General features: G+C 45.0%; 2 protein-coding genes and 1 pseudogene across 3 annotated transcripts; all 3 read right to left on the bottom strand.

Moving 5' to 3' along the window:
- Positions 1–2637: 2637 nt before the first annotated feature.
- LOC136536789 (ethylene-responsive transcription factor RAP2-4-like) lies at positions 2638–3485 on the bottom strand. Its single transcript, XM_066528969.1, has 2 exons — positions 2915–3485; positions 2638–2834 (listed from the first exon to the last, which is right to left on the bottom strand). The coding sequence occupies exons 1-2, from the start codon at positions 3483–3485 to the stop codon at positions 2638–2640; spliced, it is 768 nt and encodes a 255-aa protein (XP_066385066.1).
- A 1468-nt stretch (positions 3486–4953) lies between these two features.
- Positions 4954–7427, bottom strand: LOC136526755 (transmembrane E3 ubiquitin-protein ligase FLY2-like). Of its 2 annotated transcripts, none has more exons than XM_066519341.1 (4): positions 7283–7427; positions 7085–7178; positions 6564–6731; positions 4954–6057 (listed from the first exon to the last, which is right to left on the bottom strand). In XM_066519341.1, exons 1-4 carry the CDS (start codon positions 7304–7306, stop codon positions 5804–5806), a joined length of 540 nt encoding a protein of 179 aa, XP_066375438.1. In that variant the 5' UTR covers positions 7307–7427; the 3' UTR covers positions 4954–5803. The 2 variants fall into 2 exon arrangements, with proteins under 2 accessions (XP_066375438.1, XP_066375448.1); XM_066519351.1 differs by having other exon boundaries at positions 5926–6057; positions 6662–6731.
- Positions 7428–8235: 808 nt separating this feature from the next.
- LOC136536788 (poly(ADP-ribose) glycohydrolase 1-like) lies at positions 8236–12567 on the bottom strand (annotated as a pseudogene).
- Between the last annotated feature and the right edge of the window lie 2242 nt (positions 12568–14809).

Raw genomic sequence — 14809 nt, 5'->3', positions numbered from 1 at the left:
CTCCGGGCGTTGTCATAAAATCTAAAGAACAATTTGTTGCGGTACTTGTGACTTGTCTTTAAAAAGCGTTGGTTCCTTAGGTAAACTATCTTCTTGGATGCATCTAGGTACACCCATGTAGTACTATCCAAGCAAACCAAGCATCCCGTCTTTCCTTTGATCTATCCAGACAAAGCAAACAGCGCGGGATAATTATTGGTAGTAATAAATATTATTGCTCTACATATGAAGTCCTCCTTTTGGAATGCATCGTACATCTGCTCCCCATACCTCTATAGCCTCTCCATTTCTTGCATCAAAGGCTTGAGGAACACGTCTATATCAATGCCTGGTTGTTTAGGGCCAGAAATGAGAATAGTGAGGAGAAGGTACTTTCTCTTCTGATACAACTATGTTAGGATGTTGTACATGGTCAAGATCACTAGTCATATGTTGTTGTCGCTCATCCTCTTATTGAAGAGATTCATTCCATCGGTGCTCAAGCCAAATCATACATTCCTTGAGTCATCGCTGAATTCTTTGTGCTTCTCATCAAACCTTTGCCACTGACTACAATCAGCCGGGTGTGCAATCTTATCATCATCCACCTTGCGCTCATCATCCCACCATGTCATGAGTGCGGCTTCTTTAGGGTTTAGGAAGATACGTCTCAAGCGATCGGTCACTGGCAGGTACCACATTACCAAGGCAAGAATTCTTCTCTGCTTTGCATCGTTGCCTAATGGAGTGTCCTCTAAGAGCTGAGATTCTTGTACCACCTTTTTTGTACCCTTCTTATTTCTCTTTTTCCCGGTGGAGGGTTTGTCCCCACCGTAAAGATCATTGTTCTTGTACCGGCTGGCCCCACACTGGGGTCATTTATTTAGTGACTTGAATGTTTCGCCACGAAAAAGTATACAGTGGTTGGGGCATGCATGGATTTTTTTCAACCCCAATTGTCAATGGACTTATGACCTTCTTCGCTTGGTATGTGTTGGCGGAAACTGAGTTTGGTTGTGGCAGCACCCATGACAGAAGATGCAATAGATCATTGAAACTATAGTCTAACCAGCCGTACTTAGCCTTCAGGATGAGCAGCTCAAGTACAAAACGTAGCAATGTCCAATGTGTCAGACAGCCCTTTTCAACAGCATATACAGTCTCCTTCGATGCTTTTGTCACCCTTTCTAAATTTTCTAGACCTTTCGGACTATTTAGTAAAATCTCTAGTCTAAGGGCTCAAATCATGTCCTCTAAATCTTCTTCATCCCTGACACGTGCTCTACCATCATTATTAGCACTACCTTCGTCGTTATCATCCCAACCACCAGCATCACCATCTTGTTCATTACCAAACTCGAAATTCATTCGTGCATCAAGCTTTGCTGAATATTGCGATAGGGATTCTATGGTTTCGTCGTCGTATTCCTCCTCATCCTCGTCGTTAACAATAACCGTTTCAACATGATGAATCCACACTGTGTAGTCCTCAATAAATCCTCGCATAATCAAATGTAATCTGATGATAGTCACATCTGTCCATGCCATATGGTTCTTGCAATCTTTATAGGGACAAATAATTGTATCCTAATTCTCTTTCAATACCGTTGCATGCTTCTTTACAGCTTCAATAAATTTATTCACCTCTTCACGGAAACCTACCTTGAACCTTAACGAACCATACATCCAAGAGTTCCTGTACTCCATCTTTTACGACAACAACAAAATAAATATTAAAGGACTAATTATTCAGATATATATAAAAATAAATCAAATTAATAATTACTTGAGAATAATTGTATATACTTCAGGTATATATGAATATAAATCTAATATAATTACATGAAGCATACAACCACACCATGGTAAAGGAAAATTAAGTAATGGCCCATTTATCCATAAATAATTAAAATACATATTTATTGATTACAATAAACAATTTCAAAGACAACAATTATACTTTACCCAATATCTTTCATACAAACCCTAGTCCAATTTCATCAAACATAAATTTATAAAAATAAAATTAATAAAAAAACCAAACGCTAGATTTAGATCCACATGCACATGAAACATCCATAAAACTAACTAATTGTTCACTAAAATCAAGAAACATGGACCAAATAAGGGTATGATCTTGTTTCCCTCTCTAATTTGTCCTAGTACATTTAAAACTTAGGTCTAATTTACTTCATAAGTAGCTCAAGCACCATAGAAAAGAGAAAAAAATAAAACTCTAATTACTCACTAACCAACCATTAAAACTTCAAAAAAATGTGGAATAGCATTTTTTACCTTCTACAACCTCTCCACCAAAGGATTTGAGAACAAACCTTCCTCTCTTAGTAGAGCAATTTTTGGGAGGTGTCCAAGGCCTCTCCACCTTTCTTTCATGGATTGGAGTGAGTGACCCGAGGAGGAAGAAGGTGCTGCAGCTGTATTATATGTGGGTCATTTGTAGGGGCGGCTGGTGTCTGGGCACCCGAGCACGCCACTGTAGGAGTGGCTCCATCACCAGTCGTTCCTATAAAAAAAATTAAACTATTGCTAAAAATCGTTTTTTTACATAGTGCAAGCACAGGCCTGGACAGGTGACACATTGATCGTCCAATGCTAATTTTCTTGTGTGCTGGTTTGTGGTTGCACGGTTACATTACATCATGAGAGGATGGCGTCCCAGTCGATTTCCAACGACGGGTACATGCGGAGCGCGACGCCGTCAGCCTCATCCCACGGCGCCTCCGAGAAGTCCAGCTCCTGCATATCCGGCAGTGGCGTCGCCTTAGCGGCCAACGACGACGACCCGGTGGACGATGGAGGGAGGCCTGCGCCGTCGGTCGTTGCCATGGTGGTCGTGAGGCCTCCGAGCCAAAGCCGCAGCCTTGCTCGTTCTTGATATCCGGGCTCTCGGGTCGCGGCGAGGCGGTCGGCGGCGCGGATGCCACGGCTTGGAGCTTGGCATCGACGGTCGGGTGGAGCGGCGGTGCGAGGTGCCTACCGCCTAGCCGGAGCTCCGAGAAGTTGAGGCGGGCGGCATCGCCGCGCAGCCAGAACGCGGCGCCGTCGTAGGCAAGCGCGGCCTCCTCGGCGGTGTCGTATGTGCCGAGCCACAGGCGTGTCCGGTTGCGCGGCAGCCTGATCTCCGCCACCCACTTGCCCCAGTGCCGCTGACGCACGCCGCGGTACAGCTTCGTCGTCATCGAGGGTGCCGACGCGCCCAGACCGCGGTACGGCTTCATCACGCGCGGCGCCGGTCCCAAGCGCCCGCCGACGCGGTAGTAGCAATAGCAAGCCGCCTGCGCCGGCGTGATGAGGTGGTAGCACCTGCTTCTGCTGGCGCCGACGATAGCCATGGCTTGGCCCTGCTCGGTGTCCACCATGATTGGAGTTGGAGCAGCTTGCACTGGGGTGGCTAGGGAGTGGATTAGCTCTCTGTACTGCACGGCGCCGAGTGGCGACGGAGTACTGGCAGTAGCTTGAAGGCGGCGCCATTCCCTGTGATCCATGGCCGTAGTCATGGCTTCTTGGATCACTCAGGAATAAGAATAACTATGCAGGAAACCAAGAATTAGCTAGTTCTTGGCCGTCTGGTTCATATATGGATTCTTTTGGATGTTTATAAGAACTAGCCATTGCTGCCCGCGCTTCGCTGCGGGTGATGTGCTTGGTATAGGTGGCTCATATGTTTAATATGTTCCTCATCGCGTTGGTACAAAAGGTTGGTCTATTTGGTACATTAAACGGGTAAATACGGGAAGGAAATATAACATGGCTTTTTTCATTACAATGTTGTAAACGAACATAGAGGTTGGTTGTCATTACATAGTGCCTATTGTAGGCCAGCAAATCAATGACATGTTAGTGGAAAGAAGTATTTGATGGAGTTGGACTCAAGCAACTAAGACACTTAGATTCAAAGCACAACATTGGCTAGGATTGCATTATAGGTGAAAAGAGCAAAAACTACAACACAAGGCCCCGTTCGCGTGCCCTTAAACCCAGCTTGATCCGCTTCTTTTTTCATCCAGAATAGTGTTTTTCTCTCACAAATTCCTCCAGATTCATCCAAATTCCTCCAGAATTCCTCCAAGCGAAACGTGAGGGTTTACAAAAGAGTGAATTAGGATCCACTTTTCTTAGGCAAAACTACAACACATTTCGTAAATCTAGAATCACACGAAAGACTACACGGCGTCGAACACTAAATTACACCGGGATTTAAAGTTACATGGTTAAGAGCAACCTAGTATAACCAAGGCTTAGTCCAGAAGTTGGGATAGACGAGGGCAATGGAGAAACAACAAGATAATGATTATCCAAAACATGGCGTATGACCAACAGATCCAGAAACAGGAGACTGAGAAGTAAAACATCGTTAACCCTAAGACCAAACTAACCAACGGTAGACTTGAACTTCTTTGAAAACCAGATCCTTTCTTCTCAGATTACACCATCACCTCTGTCAGACGAACCTAGTTCCACAATGACGACTGGATCTCTTAGCTCTGCTTCAGATTCGAGAGGGATGAGGATGAAGGAGAAGAGGAAGGACCAAGGGCATCTTATAGTGGCGAACGTAGATAGGGCGCAGCGCACCGAAAGTGGAGATGGCATGGATGGGATACACTGCTGGTTCACATTGTGGGGATACAGTCGGCCATGGCGTGCTTCCTACGCAAGCGAGCGGAGGGGGGATAAAGGAGAGGAGAGAGGGTTCGCTCGATGAGGGAGGCGTGCAGGCGGCCTTGTCCCCAAAAGAAGAAAGAAGGGAGGAGGGTCCGGTACGGGGACGAGGGCGAGTGTCAAAAGTGGACCGGAGGACGGGAAAAGTAGAAGCGCACAGTGCACGAGGACGGCGAGTGCGGCATGATGTCGTGGCCATGAGAGGACAAGGTGCTAACGGGCCCGACACCGATGGCGTCCGCAGGGAACATGGTGACAGTGACCCGACGTGCGTAGTGTGGTCGAGCTGGGCACAGTGCTTGGGACTTGACATCCACTCAGGCTTTTCTAAGCACTCCCTACTATCCAAGACTAACTTTTCCTAGGTGTTCTTCTTTCCTTCCCTTCCTTGTCCACAATATGCGCCAACCTTTGTATGAAGTGAGATCGCAACATCTTTTCAGAATTATCTGAACCATGAGGATGCCAGTGACCTCTGTTCAGGCATGGCTCCCTTTGCTTTGCTCTGTTGTCTATCTATACCACACCCTGATACCCACATCTTTTTTTACCTTTTTTCGGTAAAACTATACCGTACTCGAGTGTTTCTCGAGCGGTGAGCACTCGATTTTCTACGGGTACGATCCAGAACCGATCCAGCACGGACAGCCTCCCGCGCCTGTGCACGACGCGTGCTCTGGAGTCCCGCGCGCGTCGCCCCGAGGTGCATGGTCTGGTCCGCCTCTGCACCGACCAATTGCAGGTGCATGCATGGTGTGCTGTGGCGTGGTAGACCAGACCAGGGTCACCCGCTGCCATCAATCACCTTGCCCGCTGCATGAACCTATGCATGCATAACTATTTGTAGCGGTAGAGAAGTTTGACTTAGAAAAAAAGCAAAATAAATTTGGTCATGGTAGAGAAGTATAGGTTTCAGACTCTCGGAATGTCATCATGGAACAGTTTACTTCTAAAAACTGACACAATAGATTACTTCTAAAAACTGATACTAATAAAATACACTATAAACATCAATATAAGGAACAGCTCGATACAGCAGTGGCAACCTAAACAGCCTTCGAAGGAACAGATTAGCTGCATGAATGGCAACTAAAATGCATCTATGATACAGCAGAACACAATGCATGCGCGATGGTAAACCTTATATAGTTAATACCTGGCGAGGAATAAAGCAGCGAGAACCAAGATAGTGCTGAAGCAGAAGCATGTACAATGGAATAGCAAGGCGGGTAACTGTCATGCCTAAAATATATTGCGGGTGCAGAGGTTTTCTTGTGTCCCTGATGACACTTGTCATAATTTGAGGTACCCAAAAGGAGTACATCAGGAGAAGAAGTGGGCGTAAGAAATTGTGCAGCTCATACATTAGAAGGATTCCTCCCAAAAGAATGACATCTGCATAGCACAAAGCAAATTAAAGAATACCTTAAAGTTGGATAAGAAAAAAGTAAAAATTTGTACCGTATGTGGAAGATGCAAACAAGCTCACATCTCTTGAAATAATGACATACTACTATAAGTTCTTTCAAGTGTTTTTTCCCTTGGTGGGGAGGGGGTAAGATATCTTGTATCAAGTTAACAAAGGAAATGAACACTCTAAAAGCTCTAACAGAATATCCAGGTTTCCATTTATAGCAAGCACCAAGTACTTCACCTACCAACTAAAACATGGGTAAATGTGATTTACATGCAGCAGGTAAGGGTGCAACAAAGGTATGCTGTAGACAAGAACCAGCTAACAGGGGAAAGGTCAGATTGATTGCACATGTAAGTTCTAATAGAAACAAATGTATGGCAAGAAGCATGCCACCACTCTGTATGCAAACTATGTTGATTAGGATTCATTCCAATCGGCGTGATTCTTAGTGAAAAGAAACCAAATGAGCATAGTTACTACTTACAAAAGCGGCTGTAAAGTACAGACAGCTCTCGCCTCATTATCTCCCAACCTTCTCCACTGTTTAAAGGACTACTTGCTTTCCATATGGCGAGAAGGTACCTCATTTCAAAAATAGAAAATACAACAAATTTGAAGAATGCAGCCGTTGCGAAGGCGTTAAAGATTGACTCTGTAGAAAGTTAAACACATAAGAGTGTTATTCGAGTAAATTATAATCACAATGCAGAAGTGGTAATAAAAGTTAAGCAGGCCAATACTCCCTCCATGTCCCAATATAGTTCACTTTAGCTTTGTCCTATGCCAAATTTCTCTAACTTTGACCAGGTTTTTAGAATAATGCATTGAGTGACTGACCAGAAGGGAACTGAACATTGAAGAAAATATAACCAAATATAGACCACAAAGGCACAAATTCTTGAACAAAAAAAACTGAAATCCTACTTGGTCATGTTTTAGTTTATTAGCAGATGTTACAAGTCAGAGAACAGAGCACAAACAAATTATGCAAGTCACAGTACTCACCAACCAATATCCCAGCAGTCAGGTGAAGTAGACAGAGATATGCATCCATGATAACTTGTTGGCCAATCATTAAAATAGAAACCTTAGCAGCTCCCTGTAAGCAATACATAAGCAACCCAAGCAAATGAGCTTGGAAGCCATGTAATGCAAGTGGTTTTGTTTTACTAAATGTTTCACAAAGGGAAAAGAAGCGCTTACGGATTGAGTGTTGCTATGCTCCATTTGTCTAATCAGCAGCAAAACTTGAAGGAAAGAGATCTACCATACCCTAGTTAAGGAATTCACAGACTGGACAGACCAATAAAGATAAAACCAACATAAAAAACAGGCACAGAGGATACAAAAGTGACCATCAATGTGTAGCTAACTGCTTTGTTGTAATAAACTTCAACATTCAAAGAAGTTGCATTCAATAAGATAGGAGAGAAGCATTCCCCATCATCATGGACAGCTGGACTCTCCACCAAACCCTCCAAACGGTACTTCTCGTGTTCTCCATCTAGCTAAACAAAAAGTTTTTACAAAAGCACATACTGTTTCAGCTGTAACTGAATATGAGGAAATTACCAACTAACAGTTTAGTATTGCCACATGTAAATTATGATGAAACACAACAAATTGATTGTGGAATAAAGGAATTACATACCATTTGGGTTAGATGACACACGAACAACCTTAGCAGCTATTTCTGTGTTGCAATGTTTCTCCATGTCATATGTGAGAGCTGATAAGGTGGAAATAACACACATCAAAAATTGCAGGAGGCGATATATAGTATTTGAGTGTACAATTTGAATCTTACAATTCTTCCTTTGGCTCTTCTCTTCAGAAGATTCTTGGAACACTTGAGAGGAGAAAATCCGCAGCTGTTACAAATCAACCAAGTAAAAGTATATTTCATAAACATGCTCATTAATTATAAGAGATCTTCTGGGTACTAGATAAATGCACATTTGATTTGAAGACAACTTAGACAAAGGTATGATGGATACCAAGAAGCTTGTGAAAACTCAGGAAGCAAAAACAGAATTTTGAATGATACATTATGAAATAATATCCATATGTACTACTCATCAAAAACAAAACAAGCTAAATTTGTGAGCTTACCAAATGGTATGGATTTGACAAAAAGTAATCCTCTTCCTGAAGTGGTTCACCATCTGCGCCACTAAAAAGTAAAAAGGACAAAATAAAGTTTCACTAGGTCATACAACAAAAGGAGGGCGTCTAAAATATTTATATTTAACAAGAAACTTTCCACGGGAGAATGAAATTCAAACAGACCTTCAGTTACAAAGAGAAAATAAGGCAGTTACCTGTTTGCTACCATGCGGAGTTGTCTAAAAGGCCATATGTACACTCCTTCTAACCTTATTTGAGCCACTCCACCATCGTGGGCATTGTCAATGACATCATGGAATGTAATTGAACCCTGAACATGTAAGGAAAGTAACCAGTGAGTACAACATACTGAGGAAAAGGATCAATCTTGCAACAACATCCATAATCATAGTTAGCTCAAGGGTTGGTCACCAGCACCCGCTTCCTCTCCTCCTCCCCCGCCATTTGCACAAAAAACAATCAGATTCATCACATTTGCACAAAAAACAATTAGATTCATCGTGAAAACAAAATTTCTGAAATCAAGCACATCAGTAGCAGTTGAGAGAGAGACAGAGAAAGAGAGAGAGCCGATGCTCTTCAGATCCATGATGGGAGATGCTATTCGCAAAAAGAAAAGACAGAATCTGCTCCTCCGTTGGCCACCAGAGACCCAGGACGCCGGATCTTGCTACCGGGGGAGAACCAGGACGACACCGCCATCGCTGTTGTGGTGCAGCCATGCAGGGCCACTACCGGTCGCCGGGGAGCCATGCCGTCCTGGTTGAGAACGCGATTCGATGACACCGCCGCCAGAGGAGACCACGCCACCAGGGAACGCCGAGCGCACGGGCCTGGGCATGCCATCGCAGAAGAGGAGGAGCAGCTTCGGAGCGCTGGCCACCTGCCGCCGATGCGTCCGGCCTCCTGCGGGGGAAGCCGGGGGATCCGCCCATCAGTGCGGCCACCAACCACGGCACGTAGACGCAGAGACGCCACCGGCAGCGTGAGGGCCGCTGACACCATCGATGGGGTGGAGGATGAAGGCCGGAGCTCGAAGAGGATCAATCCACGGCGCCCCTGCAAGGATCCTCCTCATCACCGGAGGGAGCAAACTTTGTAACTCTTCTTTTATCAATAAAAATTAGTGAGGCTCGTGGTAATTGATTCAAAATAAATTTTGTTGTGCATCGTACAAGCTACTTGTTCTGCATTTCTAAAAATGTATCAGGCCCAATTAGTAGTTATCTCTAGGAGAGGCTCCACTAAACTGTACCGAACGAGGATCCTCACTCTCTATAAAGGGTACACCAACTTTAGAAGTTGTACAGCAAGAGTTTAACTTTCTAATCATGTGGCGTAAGAAAAAAAATGTGGAAGGGATGTATAGTACACCTCTAATCTTTCCAAAGTGCATCCTCAAAGGTGTAGTAATTAACAAAAGGGCGGAGAGCCTATATGATTAAGAAAATACAGATTTCACCCCCCAAAAAAAAAGGCATACAGATTTATTTGATCCCTATGCATCAATCAGCCACCTGCATCTAAATGGAAACACATGTATCTTGTACCTGTCATGCAGCAATCCACTGAATCATGCTCTTGATTCCAGGGTTTCCACCAAAAGCACCACAACCCCAATTTCCTGTTGAAACTCCTATGTACTCATTGGAATTGATACTTGGAAAGTCACCCTTGTTGTGTGAATCCTGAACAGTATTTAAAAATGGAAAACATAATCAGCAAATATATGACACATCTATCATACCTCTGATGCTATGCATATACAGGCTTAATGTTTGGGCATTTCTTGAGATTACAGCACCAGAGTGCCATTTTTTTATCTGCATTTAGTTACATCATTGGCAGAACACAAGAAAGAAACTAAAAGTTGCAATGTTGACTAAGGCCATATTGGCTGCAAAAATAAAAGGAAAGCGCTGTTGAGTGAAACTCAATGGAGTGATTAGTTAAACAACCTGGAAAAGCTTCACATAAAGCTGGTTTTTGATTGAACAAAAAATCCACAAGAAAGCCTTGTTCACTTCCCTGAACAAAGGATAGTTAGAAACAGTGGAACCATAAATATTATCTGCTTACAAAGGATATCATCACTGACAACTGTGACATTCAAAAAAAGTAACTTATTACCTTAGGAGACAACCAGATTCATAGTGTAACCTAGCTGGACAATCCAAAGCATCAATTGCCGCTATCCTAGTTCTCCGTCTCCCCATTGAATCAAAGGGTTCGGTATCTAAATAGTCATCGACAAAGTGGAAGGAGGAACCATAACTGCAAGGAGAAATAGGTACTGAATTCATAGTATCACACAAGGGAAATCATACAAGGATCATATCAGTCACTTCATCGAATCTATGAACTAAATTAAGCAAAAGGTGGATAGGGTTTTCACTAACCCCATATACTGTGAGAACCGTTGTGCACCAAAAATTTCTATAGCCTCATTATCTTCCATAGAAGCCATGAATAGCATACCCACAATCAATTCGGGGTTTATCATGAAGCGGATCTCTTCCTGTACCATAGAGGAAAACACAGAGTGGTTACACAAAACCACAAGAGAGCATTGTAACATATGTAATCTATTTGAAAAGTTTTCAATTCACAGCAGAACGCGAAGGACTTTTTTAAGCACAAATAGGAAATGGTGGATAAATTGCAATTCGTACTGTGCTGATGCACAAATTCATCTGAAAACTGCTGAAAATGAACATCATCACATGATCACACAGACCCTAACCAAAGTAGTTGCTACGAAATCTAAGATTGGGTAAACTAAAAATCTGCCAATCAAAAGAAAGGTACCTGCACACAACCCCTGGAAAGGGCACCTCCTCCCAAATATTTATTTGCAAAGTCAACTTGAAGAGCTTCTTGTTCCTCATCTTCTATAAAACCTGAGGAAAATACCTACTAATGAAAAGGAACCAGATAATCAGAAAAATTTATAACCTGAAAGCAATTTTATAACCATTACAACACAAACATATTACTCAGTATCAGTAAATCAGTATACAGTGGTCTCTTACCTGGAATTGGCAGAGGGGTGCACTAGATGCCAACCACGCATGGATGTCAGGGTAGGGAATGCTATCAGAGAGGCCTCGGCGGGGAAGAACTTTGCGCTCAAACGAAACGAAACCAGTAGGTGTAGAATCAGTCACCATCTCGAAACAGCAAGGCACCTCACTTTGTGCTCCTGGCTTTGCGATCGGTGAATCAGCGCCCTGCAATCGGTGAACAGAACATGAACATAGGTACTCGCGTCGTCGTGGGCGCGGATGTACTCGAGGCATTCCTGGTGACAGTAACAGGGAACAGAAAATTAACACATCATTCAAGTAAACAAAAAACACCCTTTCCAAATGGCAACCGATGAACCACCACTTATATGCAAAAAAAAATCATAGCCAACTGGCAACGAAAAACTGGTAGCGCTTCCAGATCAATTCACCGTACACTCAAAAGAAACGACAATAATAAGAGAGTACAATATCTAAGCTGCAACATGCAAGCATTGTTTTACTCCTTTTCTAATCATGCTGCCAGAAAATTCCATGTGGTGCCTAGCAAGAAATGAATCACCATCCGCCAAGTACCTTTTTGCTGCAAAAAGCCCAGCATGATGTTACCTTTTAACAAGACAAGTTGCATTTAGTCTTTTATTTTACAGCTATCAGTCAGTCAGCATTACAAAACAATCATCTAACAGACGAATGATGTTCTGTTTGTAACAAAAAAAAGGTAAATTGTGCAAGAAACAATATAGATGGTGATATAAAAAATACTACTACACGCTGAGCTGATTCTACCATAAGATGGAACCACCATGCTGAAGAAGTCACACAAGCTATTAAAGCAATGCATAGTAAGGTAATCTCGAATGGCCACTGCACAAACATAGCTAAACAATGGAATTGATCTGAGACATGAATAATGCACTCAGGTTCCAGATTTAAAAACTTTAGCACCAAAATAATAGACTATTCAATGGGAATCTACTAATCTCAGTCAGTTCCTTCTGATACTTCTTTAATCATAAACTTTTCTGTAAAATCTAATGGCATTCTAGAATTTTTTCTGTAAAAAACCTATTCCATAAACCTGCACTGCATGCAGCAAGCTTACTGAGGAGGATTCAAGCTTGATTGTTTCGTCCTTGGTCCCATCAACTTCAAAGAGTGTTCTGCAACCCAATTGAGCTCCTTACTGATGTGCAAATACATAAAAAAACGATGAACAGATGGTGAAAAGATGTTGTTAAAGAGTTCTAACTTACCATTGATAGGCAACAACAAAACAAACATGAGGTAGTAATCCGTTGTCGTTGGCTCGTTACAGGTCACGCACATGGCCATCAGCTCCTCACAGGGCAGGGTAGGGCACGGAGACGAGGTTGTCGTAGGGGAGGGCAGCGGTTCTGCATCAGCCATCAGCACCTCCAAGGGGCATCGGCGGTCTGCTTCTTTTGTCTAATCAACCCCGGCTGCTAACTCTCAGGACTAGAGGACAAAGGATCTACGGCTAAAAAGAGCATGGATTCATGGAATCAGTAGATCAAAGCAAAACGAAACCAAAATTGAAGGATGAGAGATCCATGGAACCAGTAGATCGAAACAGATTAAAATTGAAGGGGGCGGATCAGACTCAGGGATACCTTTGCGTACGTTTCCGTGCGCGTATGGCCCTTGGCAACCGGATCCACACGCCCACCAGCAAAGTTCCAATGCTACTCGGTAACCAATGGTTCCGAAAGGGGAAAAAACAGGGGGAGAAAGGGAACCGAAAGGGGGGAATGGCAAGCATACCAAGGATCCTACGCCACGAGCTCGCAGATTTCGATGTTCTTTGCCCAATCCATCTCCTTGAGCTTGTCGCTCGTCGCCGCCTTCACCATTTCCGCAGCCATCTTCTCCCCGTGCGCCTCCGTCACTCTATTACCCCTCTCACTCACGAGCAAATCTAGGCCCGTATTCCACAGCGTCGGGCAAGGAAAAGGGCGAGAAGAAATCCCTGCCTCCTGCAACGAAGCTATTCCGAGCGTAAAGATCGCACTCTTGAGCATAAACCGCAGCCTGCGAGCAAGGAAAGAAGCATTCTGCCCGAGCCGAAAGAACGAGGAGAGGGAGATGCAATCTGGAGCTACAAGATCACATCGGCGGGAGCAGAAAGCGAGGGAAGTGGTAGCGCGCACGAACCTAGATCGGCCGCAGGTGCACCCGCGACGCGACGCGCTGCTAGTGGATTTTGGCTGGCGACGGTGGTGGCGCGGCCATGGCGCCGGCGGCACGCGCAGTGATCTCAGTCGGAGGAGGATGCGGCGTTGTGCACGGTGGCGGCGACGGCGAGGCAGGAGATGTTGTCGGCGCGCTCGATCCAGAGGCGCCGGTGGCTGCACCGCGCCGTCGTCTGCATGTAGCTGGGCTGGCGGAACACCCGGCCTAGGTAGTCCCTGGTGGTGGGCAGCGCGGCGACGAGCTTGAAGGCGTTCTCGGAGCGGGAGCGGCGGGAGACGCGCCAGACGCGGACGCGGCCGTCCTGGTGCGCGGAGAAGACCCGCCCGCCCGCGGCCGCTAGCGCCTAGAACAGCTGCTCGCCGCGCGCCACAGCAGCAACGCCGCCTCCGCCTCTGCGTGGGAGCCCCGCTCGAACAGCGGCGCTACGCCGCCACGCCCGCTGCGCGCTCCCCCCGCGCCGCCGCGCCACCTCCGCGTGGGGCCCCGCCCTAGGCGAGGGCGCACGCCGGCAGCGTGAGCGAGGCCTCGCTCGCGCTGGGGTCCTCCTGTGCCGGTGGCCGCTGCGCCGGAACTGCCTGGCCGCGCCAGAGCTCCTGCGCCGCTGCTGAGAGTGAGGGAGGGAGTAGAGGATAAGTGTGAAGTCCGCCAAATAGTACGCATGCTCCAGTTCATTGAATGCATGCCGAGAATTCATTGAATGGACGGTGCCGACCACCCACGCTTTCCTAGGCCCCAACATACGTACTCGCATGCGTGCCGACAAAGCCATCGGAACACATGGACGAAGGCTGGCTGTAACGTGGTTCATCTGAGTCGTGGAATTTCAATCTAACGCACCAAATAAAAAGAAGTGACGTGGACATCCTAGAAGGCCGCCGATTCGGCGTGCCTTCATATCTTTAATGCGGAATGAATATGCTGCAATGGCTTGGGAGTTTTTGTAGGCAGGGAGGCAGCAGCGGCACTCGCTACTGCCAAGTGGTCTACTGTGCTACGTGGCAAAAGGTCCCATATGATAGGAGCTTGTGTGACATGAGGGGCACTTGGAAGCTGGTGATTGCAGGCTCCAAGGTGCAATCCTGCATTGACCATGCATGAAGGTCAGCAGACTAGTATCGGAATTTACAATAATTTTCTAATATATAAAAAACTTTTAGGGACCGTTTGAATCTTCTTATTTTTTAAGAAATGGAATCTAGTTAATGGATTAGACTATTTGGCTAACATTATCTAACTTTCTAAGGTCACATATAAGCCTATCTTAAATTTATAGGACGAGGGATGGAAATTAATATGCTATGTTTCTACTCTGCAACATAGCATGTTCTTCAACTCGCTTAGAAATTCAACATATAAGCATCTC

This window comes from Miscanthus floridulus, chromosome 2 (genome assembly GCF_019320115.1).
Source record: "Miscanthus floridulus cultivar M001 chromosome 2, ASM1932011v1, whole genome shotgun sequence".
Classification (NCBI taxonomy): Eukaryota; Viridiplantae; Streptophyta; class Magnoliopsida; order Poales; family Poaceae; genus Miscanthus; species Miscanthus floridulus.
This window is presented reverse-complemented; position numbering and strand designations above follow the sequence as displayed.